The sequence below is a fragment of the Quercus robur genome, chromosome 9, assembly GCF_932294415.1.
Source record: "Quercus robur chromosome 9, dhQueRobu3.1, whole genome shotgun sequence".
In the NCBI taxonomy this organism is placed as follows: Eukaryota; Viridiplantae; Streptophyta; class Magnoliopsida; order Fagales; family Fagaceae; genus Quercus; species Quercus robur.
Genome location: NC_065542.1, coordinates 20,058,795 through 20,071,685, shown reverse-complemented (window position 1 = coordinate 20,071,685; position 12,891 = coordinate 20,058,795). Strand labels below are relative to the sequence as shown.

Below are 12,891 nucleotides of genomic sequence, written 5' to 3'. Positions count from 1 at the left end.
AAAAATTTTGACATTTACTTTTATAGGAAATGAAAAAAGTTGTCAAATTTTTTTTTTATTTTCCCATAAAAATTTTCTTTAACTAGATTATTAACCAATGCCCTAAGGGCCATCGTTATCATGACTCTTTATATATATATAAAGGGTTAGGTTCAAGTTACATCTGGTGTAACTCTAAGCAATGTTACACCACCCAATATTTCTTAATTAGATGTGAATTTTAACAAATGTATTATTAGATTACATTATCTTCATATATTCTTTATGTTTGCAAAATTTCAAGATAATCAAGTATTAATAGTCATGTCATCAATCAATTGTTTAAATTCAAGTTTTTATAATATAAAATAATGCATAAAAGACTAGTTTATGGATTGAATCGTAAATTACATCTGATCGACATGAAAATTTACATGCATGTTAAGGACAAATAAAACATGTAATTCAACGGTTAGATTTTCAAAATATTAATTTAGTAATAAGTTATTGGGTAGTGTAACATTACTTAGAGTTGGGTTTAAGTTATACATGGTGTAATTCTAAGTAATGTTACACCACCCAAGTACTTGTTATTGAATTCATATTTTGAAAATTTCATTATTGAATTATATGTTCTATATGTTTTTAATATTCATGTCAATTTTCATGTCTATTGAACGTTATTTACCATTCAATCAATAAACTCATCTTTTATGCATTATTTTAAAAAACAAAAACTTGAATTTAAACAATTGATTAATGACAAGGCTATTAATCATTGATCACCTTGAAAGTTTGCAAGTATGGAGAATATATGAAAATAATGTAATCTAATGGTAAATTTGTCAAAATTTGCATCCAATTAAAAAATATTGAGTGGTGTAACTTGAACCCAATCCTATATATATATATATATATATATATATATAAAAGTTGCATATTAAAAATACTAGACTCATCACATGCACTTTGCACATGCAATAATGTTTTTTTTTTTTGGTTTAGTGTTTAAAAATGAGATAGAGATAATGTTCTAAGTTTTAGGCAGAATGAAGAAGATAAAGGAAAAAGCCCAAAACATAATTGAAGTATTTGAATTCAAATAAATAATAAATACAGATTGGAATCAGACATTTGAATACGGGATAAGAATGGATAGTTTTTACGTGATTTTTTTTCCCCCTTTTGTACATGAGATAGTATTACTCTTTTAACCTTTTTTTTTTTTTAGGAAAAAAAAAAGGTGAAAATATCGTTTCGGTCCTTACATTTTGGGGTCACGGTCAATTTGGTCCTTACATTTTGAGAGCAGTCAATTTGGTCCTTACTATTTTCAAGTCACAATCAATTTGGTCCATACCATTAGATGACTAACAAAATCTGCTTAGGTGGTAGACGGAATGCACACGTTGCATAAATTAAATTAAAATATAAATAGTCCTTCCATTCAGCCCTTTTACATCAACTTCCACTACTACTAATCCCGCGTGACTCTCACATGACCCATTTATCATCAACACCCTCCTCACTAGTTAGACAACTCAGACCAATTGAAATCAAAATCCCCAAAAATGAAATTTCAAATCCTTAACCCACGATGATTTCCTTCTTGACAGCCACTTGGACCTCGTTGTCTTTCCTTACGGGCATGGACCTCACGTTGTGCTTGCTCAACCGATATGACGGGTAGCTTTTCAAAATTCATTTTTTAAATAAATAGACCTATAGTCCTACCCATTGTTAATTGTAATGGCTGAATCTACCCTTCTTTCTGCACTTCTTCTTCTTCTTCTTTTTTAATGAAGTCAACAAAAGTATTATCGCTAATAAAATATTTATAGTGAGTATATATTAGTAAAACACCATCTCAGATAAAATTACAAGTAAAATATCATCAAGTAATAATACAATGTAGAAACATAAAGAGGTGACCAACACATTTGCAGCCCATTTAAAAGATTCTAATTAATTTACAGAAAAAATAACAGAAGATTTCCATACAAAACTTTTTGCCATTATTAAGAATTTAAGATCCTAAAAAGAGGATTAGGAAAGAAGAGATGTGGTTATCAAGAAGGATTCATCTTGGGTTAGGGTTCGAAATTTCATTTTGGGGATTTTGAAATCAATCGGGTTTGAGTTGTCTGACTAGTGAGGAGGGTGTTGATTAGGCCTGTCCACGGGTCGGGCTAGGTCAGTTTTGGATCCAACCTGGACTCAACTCGCCAATGTCAGGTGGAGGGTGGAGGAACCCAAAACTAACCGCCAAAATCAATCGGTTGAGTCAATTTCGGGTGAGGGTGAGCGTCGGTAGGTTTAGTCGATTGTCGAAATCTAAAAAAAGTCATCGAAATTTGCAAAAAATGTCGCTGGAATTTGGAAAAAGTAGCTGAAATTTGCATTTTATCGTTGGAACCTACATTTTATCATCAGAATTTGCATTTTTTGGCTGGAATCTACATTTTTTTGCTAAAATTTGCTGGAATTTGGCCGGATCTGGCTAAATCCCACTAGATCTAGTCAGATTTGGTTGAGATTTCGCTAGTGGAACGACCCAAGGAAAAGTGCTAGCCACATCTGCGCTATACCTTAAAAGGATTAGTCACAATTAAGACTCCTTGTAGTTGTTAATAAAGCCCAAATCTACCTAGTAAATACCCGATGTGGGACTCATCACACACCCACACACATCACACAATCAATCAAATTAGGGTATCACAATCTCCCCCACTTAAATCCCTAACGTCCTCGTTAGGGCCCACTTGTGGGGTAGTGTCTTCGAGCCCACACGGGGTTACTGGGTCGGTTCTGATACCATATGTAACAACCCAAGGAAAAATGCAATTGTTAATAAAACCCAGTTTAACTCAGTAAATACTCGATGTGGGACTCATCACACACCCACACACATCACACAATCAATTAAATTGGGGCATCACAGCTAGATTTGGCTTGTTTTTGTAGATTTGGCTAGATTTTTTATATGGCTCTGGTTAGGTTTGGGTTGCTCGGGTTTTGGAGAAGCAAACTTGCCACTCGACTCGCCGGTGTCGGTTCTTGAAAACGGAAACCTGCTGCTGACCGACTGGACCTTCGGTTTGGGTCAGAATCGGGTCGGCATCGGGCGGTTTGGCCAGGTTTCGGGCTTCGGTCGGGTCTAGACAGCCCTAGTGTTGATGATAAGTGGGTCATGTGAGAGTCATGAGGGATTAATAGTAGAGGAAGTTGATGTGGAAAGGCTGACGTGGAAAGACTATTTATATTTTAATTTAATTTATGCCACGTGTGCATTCCGTCTGCTACTTAAGCAGATTCCATTAGTCATCTAACAGTAGAAACCAAATTAATTTTGACTTGAAAATAGCAGAGACCAAATTAACTGCTAACAAAATATAAGGACCAAATTAATTGTAACTCCAAAATATAAGGACTAAAATTGTGTTTTTGTCAAAAATTAAACTATAGGGTATGTTATTTTAAAATTTGTATGAGGATGTTTTGGTATGTTAAATATTGAAGACGAAATGGAGGAATAATCTTATTAGTAGTATAGAATAGATGCTTATGCTGTAGGGTAAATAATTTCAATTAATAATTTTTTAAAAAATACTAAAACCCTAAAAAGGATAAAACTCAAACCCATTCCGGTTCAGCAAACGAACTTGGGGTTTATCAGTTTAAAAACCAAACAATAAAATACACACAAACAAAGAGGAAGGGTTTTAGTCCGTTCATCCTATCAATATTCAAGTGTCATCTTCTATTACCCCACTACTTGTTTCTGCTTCATTCTTGCTACCTGGGTTCGATTCCTCACTTGGGTTAGTCTCAATTTTGCTTTGCCTTTGAAAAACTACAACTTCTCTTCTCCAGTAGTATTGGTCTTTCTTGCTTCTGGGTCTGTGAATCTTCTCAACTTTATCGCTTGGGTTGGTATCGTTTGTGCTTTTATTCGTAGATTTAAGGTATTTTGGCGCTTGGGTCGGTCTCAAAATGCTAAATTTTGTCTCTAAAACCCTTCATTTTCTTGTAATCAGATAAGAGTGATTGAAAATGATTAAGAAAAGGCCTGGTTCTTATTGTTATTACTATTTCTTCAGGACTAGAAGAGCAATTACAACTTGTTCTTTGCCAATAGAGCCTACAAATGCTTTTGTTTCACCTATTGCCAATGACCACAAATCTCTGTGTCTCTCATTGGCAGAGCAGCTCATTCAACGGGGCTTGTTATCGTCGGCGCAGCAAGTGGTTCGGCGAATAATAACACGTTCTTCGTCGGTTTCTGATGCTTTTTCGGTTGTTGATTTTGCTGCTTTACGTGGCTTAGACCTTGATTTGGGTAGCTATGGCGAACTCATTAGGAAACTAGTGTTTTCGGGTCAGCCCCAATTGGCTGAGGCACTTTTTCGCGACAACATTGTTGGTAGAGGTATTGATCCTGATTTATCGATTTTGAATTCTATGGTTATTTGTTTGTGTAAGTTAGATAAAGTAGAGGAGGCAGGAGCTCAATTTGATAGGCTGCTTGAGATAGGTGGAATTCCTTGCAAAGCTGCTTGTAATGCAATGATTTGGGGGCTTTATGCTCAAGATAGAATTTTAGAAGCATTTGATTATTTAGTTAGAGTTAATGAGGCTGGAGCTACTCCTGATATTTTGTGTTTTAATAAATTGATTTATGGGTTATGCTATAAGGGGTATATGGATGAAGCTCTTGAATTGTTTGATGTAATGCGCTGTGGACATGGTTATCCACCTACACTCCATCTATATAAATCAATATTTTACAGTCTTTGTAAGAGAGGGCTGGTCGTAGAGGCAGAGTCACTATTCAGAGAAATGGAGTCTCAGGGTCTTTATATAGATAGGGTGATGTATACTTCTTTGATTAATCAATATAGCAAGGATAAGAAAATGAAGATGGCAATGCGGGTTTTCTTGAGAATGCTGAAGACAGATTGTGAGCCAGATAATTACACATATAATACATTGATTCATGGGTTTTTGAAATTGGGCTTGTTTGATAAGGGGTGGCTGGTTTACAAACAGATGGCAGGGTGGGGAATCCAACCTGATGCGGTAACTAATCACCTTTTTATCAGTAAGTACTGCAGGGAAGGGAAAGTTGATTGTGCTTTGATGCTTTTGAACAACATGGTTAGTTGCAACTTAGCTCCTAATGTCCATTGTTACACGGTTTTATTCAATGCACTTTACAAGGAGAATAGGCTAATGGAAGTTTATAATTTGTTCAAAAGCATGCTGGTAAGGGGGGTTGTTCCTGATCATGTGCTGTTTTTTGTCCTTATGAAGAAGTATCCAGAGGGGCAGAGGCTTGACCTTGCTCATCTGATTCTGCAGGCAATTGCCAAGAATGGGTGTGGTTTTGACCCTTCTATGCTCTCATCCTCTGCTAGTGTAAACTCTAATGGGGACTTGGAGCGTGAAATTGAGATCCTGCTTGATGGAATTGTGAGATGTAACTTTAATTTGGCTAATGTAGCATTCGGTGTTGTTGTCAGTGCCTTGTGTGGAGAAGGAAGGCCAAATGATGCCTTGCTTTACATGGATAAAATTGTGAGAGTTGGATGCATGCCTTTGCTTTTTACTTATAACTCTTTGATCAGGTGTCTATGTCAGAAGGGCCTTTTTGAGGATGCCAAGTACCTACTTGACCTTATGCAAGATCGAGGTGTGGTCCCAAATCAAGCAACTTATTTGATAATGGTAAATGAACACTGTAAACGGGGTGATCTGGTGTCAGCCTTCAATATTCTGGACCAAATGGGTGAGAGGGGACTTAGACCTAATGTTGCTATATATGACACTATTATTGGTTGTCTAAGCAGAGAGAAAAGAATCTTTGAAGCAGAAGAAATGTTTAAGATGATGCTCGAGTCTGGTGTGGATCCTGACGAGGTTGTCTATGTGACAATGATTAATGGCTACTCGAAGAATGGAAGAGCTATTGAAGCCCACCAGTTGTTTGATATAATGTTAGAGAATTCCATTCAGCCAAGTTCTTATTCCTACACTGCACTTATAAGTGGGTTGGTGAAGAAAAATATGACTTATAAGGGATGCATATACCTTGATAGGATGTTGGGAGATGGTCTTCAGCCAAATAGTGTGCTATATACCTCGCTTATCAGTCTTTTCTTGAAGAAGGGTCAGTTCGAATTTGCCTTTAGGTTAGTTGATTTGATGGACAGAAACCAGATTGACACCGATCTCATCATGTATATCTCACTTGTCAGTGGTGTTAGTAGAAATATCTCTAGTATTAAGAAGGAATTGTGCGTTATAAATAAAAAGTCTGAAAGGGAAAGAGAAATGTTGTTCCATTTACTCCATCAGAAAACTCTTATGCCAATGAAGAAGATTTTAAGAATTTCTGCTGATACTCCCGAGGAGACGAAATGCTTTGCTTTGAAGCTGATGCAGAAGTTTAAAGACATTGAGTTTATGCCAAACTTGTACTTATACAATGGTATAATCTCTGGATTTTGTAGGGCAGAGCAGATGTGGGATGCCTATGATCATTTTGAAAAGATGCAAAGAGAGGGTGTACATCCCAATGAGGTGACTTACACCATTCTCATTGATGGGCATATTCGATCTGGTGATATTAACGGTGCAATAGGATTGTTCAATAAGATGAATGCAGATGGTTTTGCTCCAGACAGAATTGCGTATAACACTTTACTGAAAGGCCTTTGTAAGGCTGGGAGACTACTTGATGCCTTATCACTCTCATATGCAATGCGTAAGAGGGGGGTTTTCCCAAATCGGTTTTCTTATGAATGTTTACTCAGCTGTTTTTGTGCAAGTGATATGAGTGTTCCTGCCTTCAAGATATTTGAAGAAATGCTTGCTCAAAATTATAAACCTAAGCAGTTTAATCACAACTGGTTGTTTTGCAAATTATGTGAGAATAATAATTTTCTTGAAGCTCGTATGGTATCTGATATGATGCTTCAGAGAGGGATAACTCCAAAACATTCAACAAAGAGGTTTTATTTGAAAACATGCAATGAGGGAAGTGAAGGTAATCTAGCATTATGTTGTTGAAGGCATATCCTTGTGCAAAGTAAAAGTTATTGCCTGATGCCGTGCAACACATTTAGAGGTTGGTGATAAGGAAATTTTGTTGTGCCAAATATGCATCTCTTCAATTGTCTCTACATTCTAGCTCCCAAACCATCCCCCCTTTCACCTCAAAGTTCAAATGTACAATTTATAATTATTTGACTTGGGAATTGTGTGTTTGTATGCAGGAATGATGCCTACGAAAAACAAAGTGATTTATGCAGGAATGGTGGAGATCGTGAACTCCAATCTTTGCCAATGAGGTCATTTGCATGCAGCTGACAAGAATCAGGTAATTTTCAATTCTGATGTGCCCTGCTACTTTCCTAGAAGATATGCAAATGAAACTGATGAGAGAGAGAGTTTCAAAATGATATTTACTTTGTTGTTGAAGGAATATCGTTTCTGTTGATTTTCCAAATCTTAAGCAATATTCACTTTTAAATATGTGTTTGTTAAAGGAAACCCTGTGGAATTTTTGTTTCCATTTTTGGCATAAATTCTTTTTAATAGGTAAGTTAAGATATCATTAAAAAAGACTATGACATGGAAAAAAAAACATGAGGTAGCCACAAAAATACAAAAGAGACATAAAGCTATGTACAAGAAGAAAGGGAATCTAAAAATATTGGGAGGGACTCACAAGATGTGAGTCCCCAAACCCGTGACCAATCAAACAAAGTCCCTATAAAAGACAAGAAGTTGCTCCCTCAAGCATTCCATATCCTCAAAGGTACGCCTGTTCCTCTCCCTCCAAATACACCACATCAAACACAGTGGTGTCAAATTCCAAATCTCGGAAGAATGCTTCCCCAACCAATTCCTCCACCCAAGAAAAAGATCCTTCGCTCTCTTAGGAATCACCCGTGCAACCCCTTAAGGATTTAAAAACAAAATTCCACAACCAGCGAGCCTCCCCACAACAAAGAAAAAGATGGTCCACTAATTCCCTATCACAACTGCACATGCAACACCAATCCGCTAGATAAAATCTTCTCCTCTTTAAATTATCAGTTGTGAGAATCTTTCCCCCATGCCACTGTCCAAAAAAACAGGAAACTCTTTTGGGAACCTTAAACCCCAAATTGCTTTCCAAGGGAAGATAACAAAGGATGACGCCCTCAACCCACAATAAAAAGACCAAATCCCAAACTCCCCATTCATCCTCAACTTCCACCTCATCTGGTCTCCAACCTCATCAAAAGGAATATGGGTCTCCAAGATGTGAGTAAAAGCCTTAAAAGCCACCACTGCATCCAATTCTCAAATATTCAAAGCTCAATAGAACCGCACATCCCAACTTGTCATCCCCTCCCTTTGATGCCATGCCAATAAAGACTCCACCGAAGCCTCCTGATCCATAACAATTTCATGCAAGACCGGGAAAGCCTCCTTAAGAGATTGATCTCCACACCAACAATCTAGCTAAAACTGCACCCTATTTTCCATACCCACCTCATACGAAATATATCTACAAAAATCTTCCCAAACCAATGGCTAACAGTACGGTATTGATTCTATTGAATATTCATCTCAATATTTATTTGCATTAAGAAGCTTAGGGCATTTATTGATTCAATAGATCTGATCAGAGTCTACTGATTTCTCAGCCTCTTACTTAATGTTGATAAAGCAGATAGAACTTGAATCTGATTTTCTTAAATTAATTGAAGGCAGAATTGCTTTAAATATACATGCTCTCATAATCTAGTTTTGCTTTGCTCAACATATTATTCTTTATTATATAATATTCAATTGTGGGTTGTGGTTTAGTTCTGATTGTGCTTGATTGGGTGGTCAAGGTATATGGGTATTCCAAGAGTGAGATCAGTTGGTTTAGGTATTGATTTTCATGTGACTATGGAAATACAAGTCAAACCAATTTATTAGTTAATTTCTTGATTCTGAGTTTATGGCTTATCATCACACTAGTTAGATTTATAGTATGTTGGATGTACTTGGATCCAGTAATTGAAAAGAATGATCTCTGGTAAACAATAGAGTAATGCTTCTGGCTTTTTTCAATTGACACTGTTAAGCACACAATGGATGAATTGGTTTAGCTATCCATTATTTGCACTTATATGATTTTACTCTGAAACAGTTGGGCCTGGTGGAAGTCCAGATGAAAATGGAGAAACTATAATTGGAGTCATTGATGGGGTAACCGCCACTCACGTTTGATTTATTTATTTTCTTCCACTGTTGTTCTCTTTATAGTGGCATGTTTCTGTGTACATTGAAAATGACTATCTATTGTGCTTGCTAAGGGTATGCATAGGTGACTGTGGAGGTTGTTATGATCATGAACATCATAAGTTACTGGTTAAAGGGAACCACATGAAGTCCCAGTTGCTAACCTTCCTACAATATTGAATGGCTGGTTTAAGTTAAGTAGCACAATATGCTTTATGTGAGGTTAAGTACTGAAATATAGGTAACAAAGAGAAATTATAGTTGTGTGACTCTGATTTGACCTGGCACACAAAATCTGACGAAAACCTTATTACATGTCCCATTTCAGAAGCATTAAGCCTAAGATCATTCCTACAAGTTTTAGGCATATAACTTCCTTTCATTTCAGATCTTGTGTTGCACATAATATTCATTGCACTAGGGCAGGGTTCATGTCACTGATTTGTTTGGCTTTTGTTATCTTTGACAAGAATGAAACATCTAGACTTTGTTACTTATCAAAAAAAAAAAAAAGAATGAAAGCATATAGACCAAATGACTTAATTGCATAGCAGCCTTGCATGGAAGAATTTTATCATGGATGTGGTATATGCACATGATTAGAAACTCATACCAGTTTTAGATTTTGCCTTTTTGTGAACGCAGTCAATAAAACATGAGCATTTTCCTAAATGCGCATTGACTAAGGGAGCCAAGACTTCTTTATACGTGTCGTTCTTATTACTTGTATCTTCCTTTTTTTTTTTTTTTTTTTCTCCAAATGATATTTTTTGCTATCAAATGAGTACAGGAAAGAAAGTCCTTGCTCAAAGTGAGACGGTTCTCAGATATTGAGGCAATTCATAAACATAGAATTTGATGTCGTTGCTGGTAAGCAGAGGACTGTATGATAGCTTGCCTCTTTAATGTATGGTATAACTAATGTTAATGACTCTTAATTTTCAGAAAGGGTATGGTTTTCATGTAGTGCTCTTGTAAACCATTGAGGGCCTTGTGACCCTGAGAGAAGCACATGGAACTATTTGATCCTCCTAATTGCTTAAATAACATAATTAGCATTGGTTTGCAGGTAGTTGGGGGGCTGAGTGTGAGTTTTTGGAAAGTGAATTGCAGGTTCAGTCAAGAGCCATTCGTTTATAAATTTTGTAATTTTGAATGTGTAAAGAGCATATATGTATGCACAATAACCAAAGAAAATAATTTTCATATTTAAAGTTCTTTTTTTCCTCAGTCTTCAAACAATGAAGTGAAGCTTGTCTGAGAGCTAGATTCACCCCAGTTGCTTCTCTACAAAGACAATGGTGGAGGTGTTGTGTTAAAGAAAAGGTAAGTTTTCAAGGACTGAGCAATTCTAATATAAGGAATTTGGTGAATATGAATTGAAGTTTTGGTTTCTTTAGAAATCCAAACAACCCCCAAAAAAAAAAAAAAAAAAACAGTGCTATTAGTAATCATAGGGAGAATCAGACTCTTGTTACAGGGTTTGAAATAATGGAAGTGATACCTTGGCCTATAAATGAGCCATTTGTTGAAAGATTATTTACTTGAATTTTGTTTACCTTAGATGGACTAAATGAGATCAAAGCAGCCAAGGGATCTGAGCTATTAATATAACTCAGATCTCAACTTGTGATAGCCTTGGAGGGTTTCAATTGCATGAAATGACCCATGTGGAGACCTGTTGGGTTGAGAGTAGAGTGGTGAAACTTCAGTGGGAGGACAAGAGCGGGTTACGACATTCAGTAAGGCTGCACAGGCATCTGGGTGCTTATTTTGGAGAGTCCAGGCCAGATTAATCTGCATGAGGCCTCATAGCCTAATGGAAATTTGGTTTATTTTAGGCCCAAAGCCACTTTGGGAGACTTGCAAATTACTAAACTTGGCATGCTGCAGCATTTGTGGCTCAGTTTCAGTTGTAGCATCAGCAATCCAAACCATATATTAATGTAGTAGTCATAATCTTGGATGCTGGGAAGGTGATGACCATGCTATGTTATTGGCATTATATTAGTCCTACCACCTATACCTATGCTGAACTGGGGGTTTTATGTTTAAACAAGGTACCTGTAGCTTATTCAGCAAAAAATACCATGTTGATTACAGAAAGGAGGGCTGCATTGAGTGAAAAACGGATGTCACTTTTTAAGTTAAATTTTCATTGAGTGAAAGTATGGCATAGTCAATAATGAAATTGGTTTTGGTTTCATGTGGGCAGTCCCAATTGGTTGGAACAGGGCTCTGTTGTGTTGTGTATAAAAAATCCACTCTTCATTTCATTGAAATAGATTTTAATTATTCACAATTTTGTTTCTGTTTTCATTGCTATTGAAACTTCATTTCTTGAAGCATGTTAGTTGTGTGAATAAGTATGCCAAGTTTACACATCATGATTGTCAATTTTTTGATATATATCATGTATGCAAGAAATACCGCAACTCCTAAAGTTTTAGGATTCTGAAAACCATGTTTTTGTTGGTAAATTACAAACACATCTTGTGCAGCCAGGTTATTGATACCATAGCCTCTTGCTTTTAGTTAATTTTAACCATTTAATTGTTTTGTGCAGCCAACTTACGGTTTCTTAATACAATCAGGAGATGATCCTCGGGATTCCTGCTACAATGAGCAGTTTTACATCAATGAGAGGGAGGTGGGGGTTATACGAACTTTCACTTCTTTGAAGTTTCATTTTATATGATGGTTTACAAAATGAACTTGCATTAGTAAATTCATGTGCAATAACTGATTTGCTAGGGGATATATACTTTTTTTTTTTTAAGTAGATTTACAATTCCTGAGATTCGGCTTTACAGTTCATAACAATTGTGTTGCAGATATAAAATTTATAAATGGCAAAAGATTGCTTAGGAACTCTTTAAGTCTTATATGACTACGTAAATGGCAACTTCAGATGAACAACTTACAGCTCTCGGTGAACTATTGTATCAGGTATATACAAATATCTAGTTTTGATAAATTGTTAAGCTTATGTTTTGAAATTTAGTTCTGCATATATATAGGCAGGCCTCATAAACATAAATAATGCAATGGAGACTAATGACATCTGGAGAATCAAGTTAAAGACTTAAAGTAGCGGTATACCCATAACACTCAGCCCCTTATATTCCTTCTATGAATGTGTTTTATCAATGGATCTGAGGACTTCTATGTGAAAATAACAATATATATCACACTATTTACGGGAAGGTTTTTATGTTGAGGCTAAAAGTCTTTTTTCTTTTTCTTTTTTTTCTTCTTCTGTAGTGCATCATAGATGGTGAAATTGGTCTAATGGATAGCCCTATTCCCTTGAGAAGAACTAATTGGGGAAGCTAAAGCTGTTTTAATGGCCAGGCTGTGACTCCATGTCCCTTGGTCCGAAGACTTTGATTGGTTTGTGTCTAACTCCTGGTTTCCGAACCCAAAGGGAGTTGGTTATTTCCTAATTAAAAATGCATCAATACTGCTATGTAGATATTTGTTTAACTACTGGAATGTGCTACATCTCAATAAATGTAAGATAATGTAATAAATCTGTAAGATGATGCAATAAATTTGTCATGGATTTATCCCATGGGCCTTTTTTTTTTTGTATCATTACTTATTGAGAAACAAGAAAGTATTTTT

The 12,891-nt window shown here is 36.1% G+C and overlaps 1 protein-coding gene across 12 annotated transcripts; it reads left to right on the top strand.

Moving 5' to 3' along the window:
* Positions 1–3,652: 3,652 nt before the first annotated feature.
* LOC126698952 (pentatricopeptide repeat-containing protein At5g62370) lies at positions 3,653–12,853 on the top strand. 12 transcript variants are annotated; one of them, XM_050396485.1, is made up of 11 exons: positions 3,653–3,800; positions 4,184–7,108; positions 7,257–7,360; positions 9,173–9,231; positions 10,055–10,134; positions 10,334–10,377; positions 10,496–10,590; positions 11,831–11,914; positions 12,099–12,213; positions 12,285–12,360; positions 12,529–12,853. In XM_050396485.1, the coding sequence occupies exon 2, from the start codon at positions 4,441–4,443 to the stop codon at positions 7,048–7,050; it is 2,610 nt and encodes an 869-aa protein (XP_050252442.1). In that variant the 5' UTR covers positions 3,653–3,800; positions 4,184–4,440; the 3' UTR covers positions 7,051–7,108; positions 7,257–7,360; positions 9,173–9,231; positions 10,055–10,134; positions 10,334–10,377; positions 10,496–10,590; positions 11,831–11,914; positions 12,099–12,213; positions 12,285–12,360; positions 12,529–12,853. The 12 variants fall into 12 exon arrangements, with proteins under 12 accessions (XP_050252442.1, XP_050252436.1, XP_050252430.1 ...); XM_050396479.1 differs by having other exon boundaries at positions 3,653–7,108; positions 11,859–11,914; XM_050396473.1 differs by having other exon boundaries at positions 3,653–7,108.
* Positions 12,854–12,891: the final 38 nt, after the last annotated feature.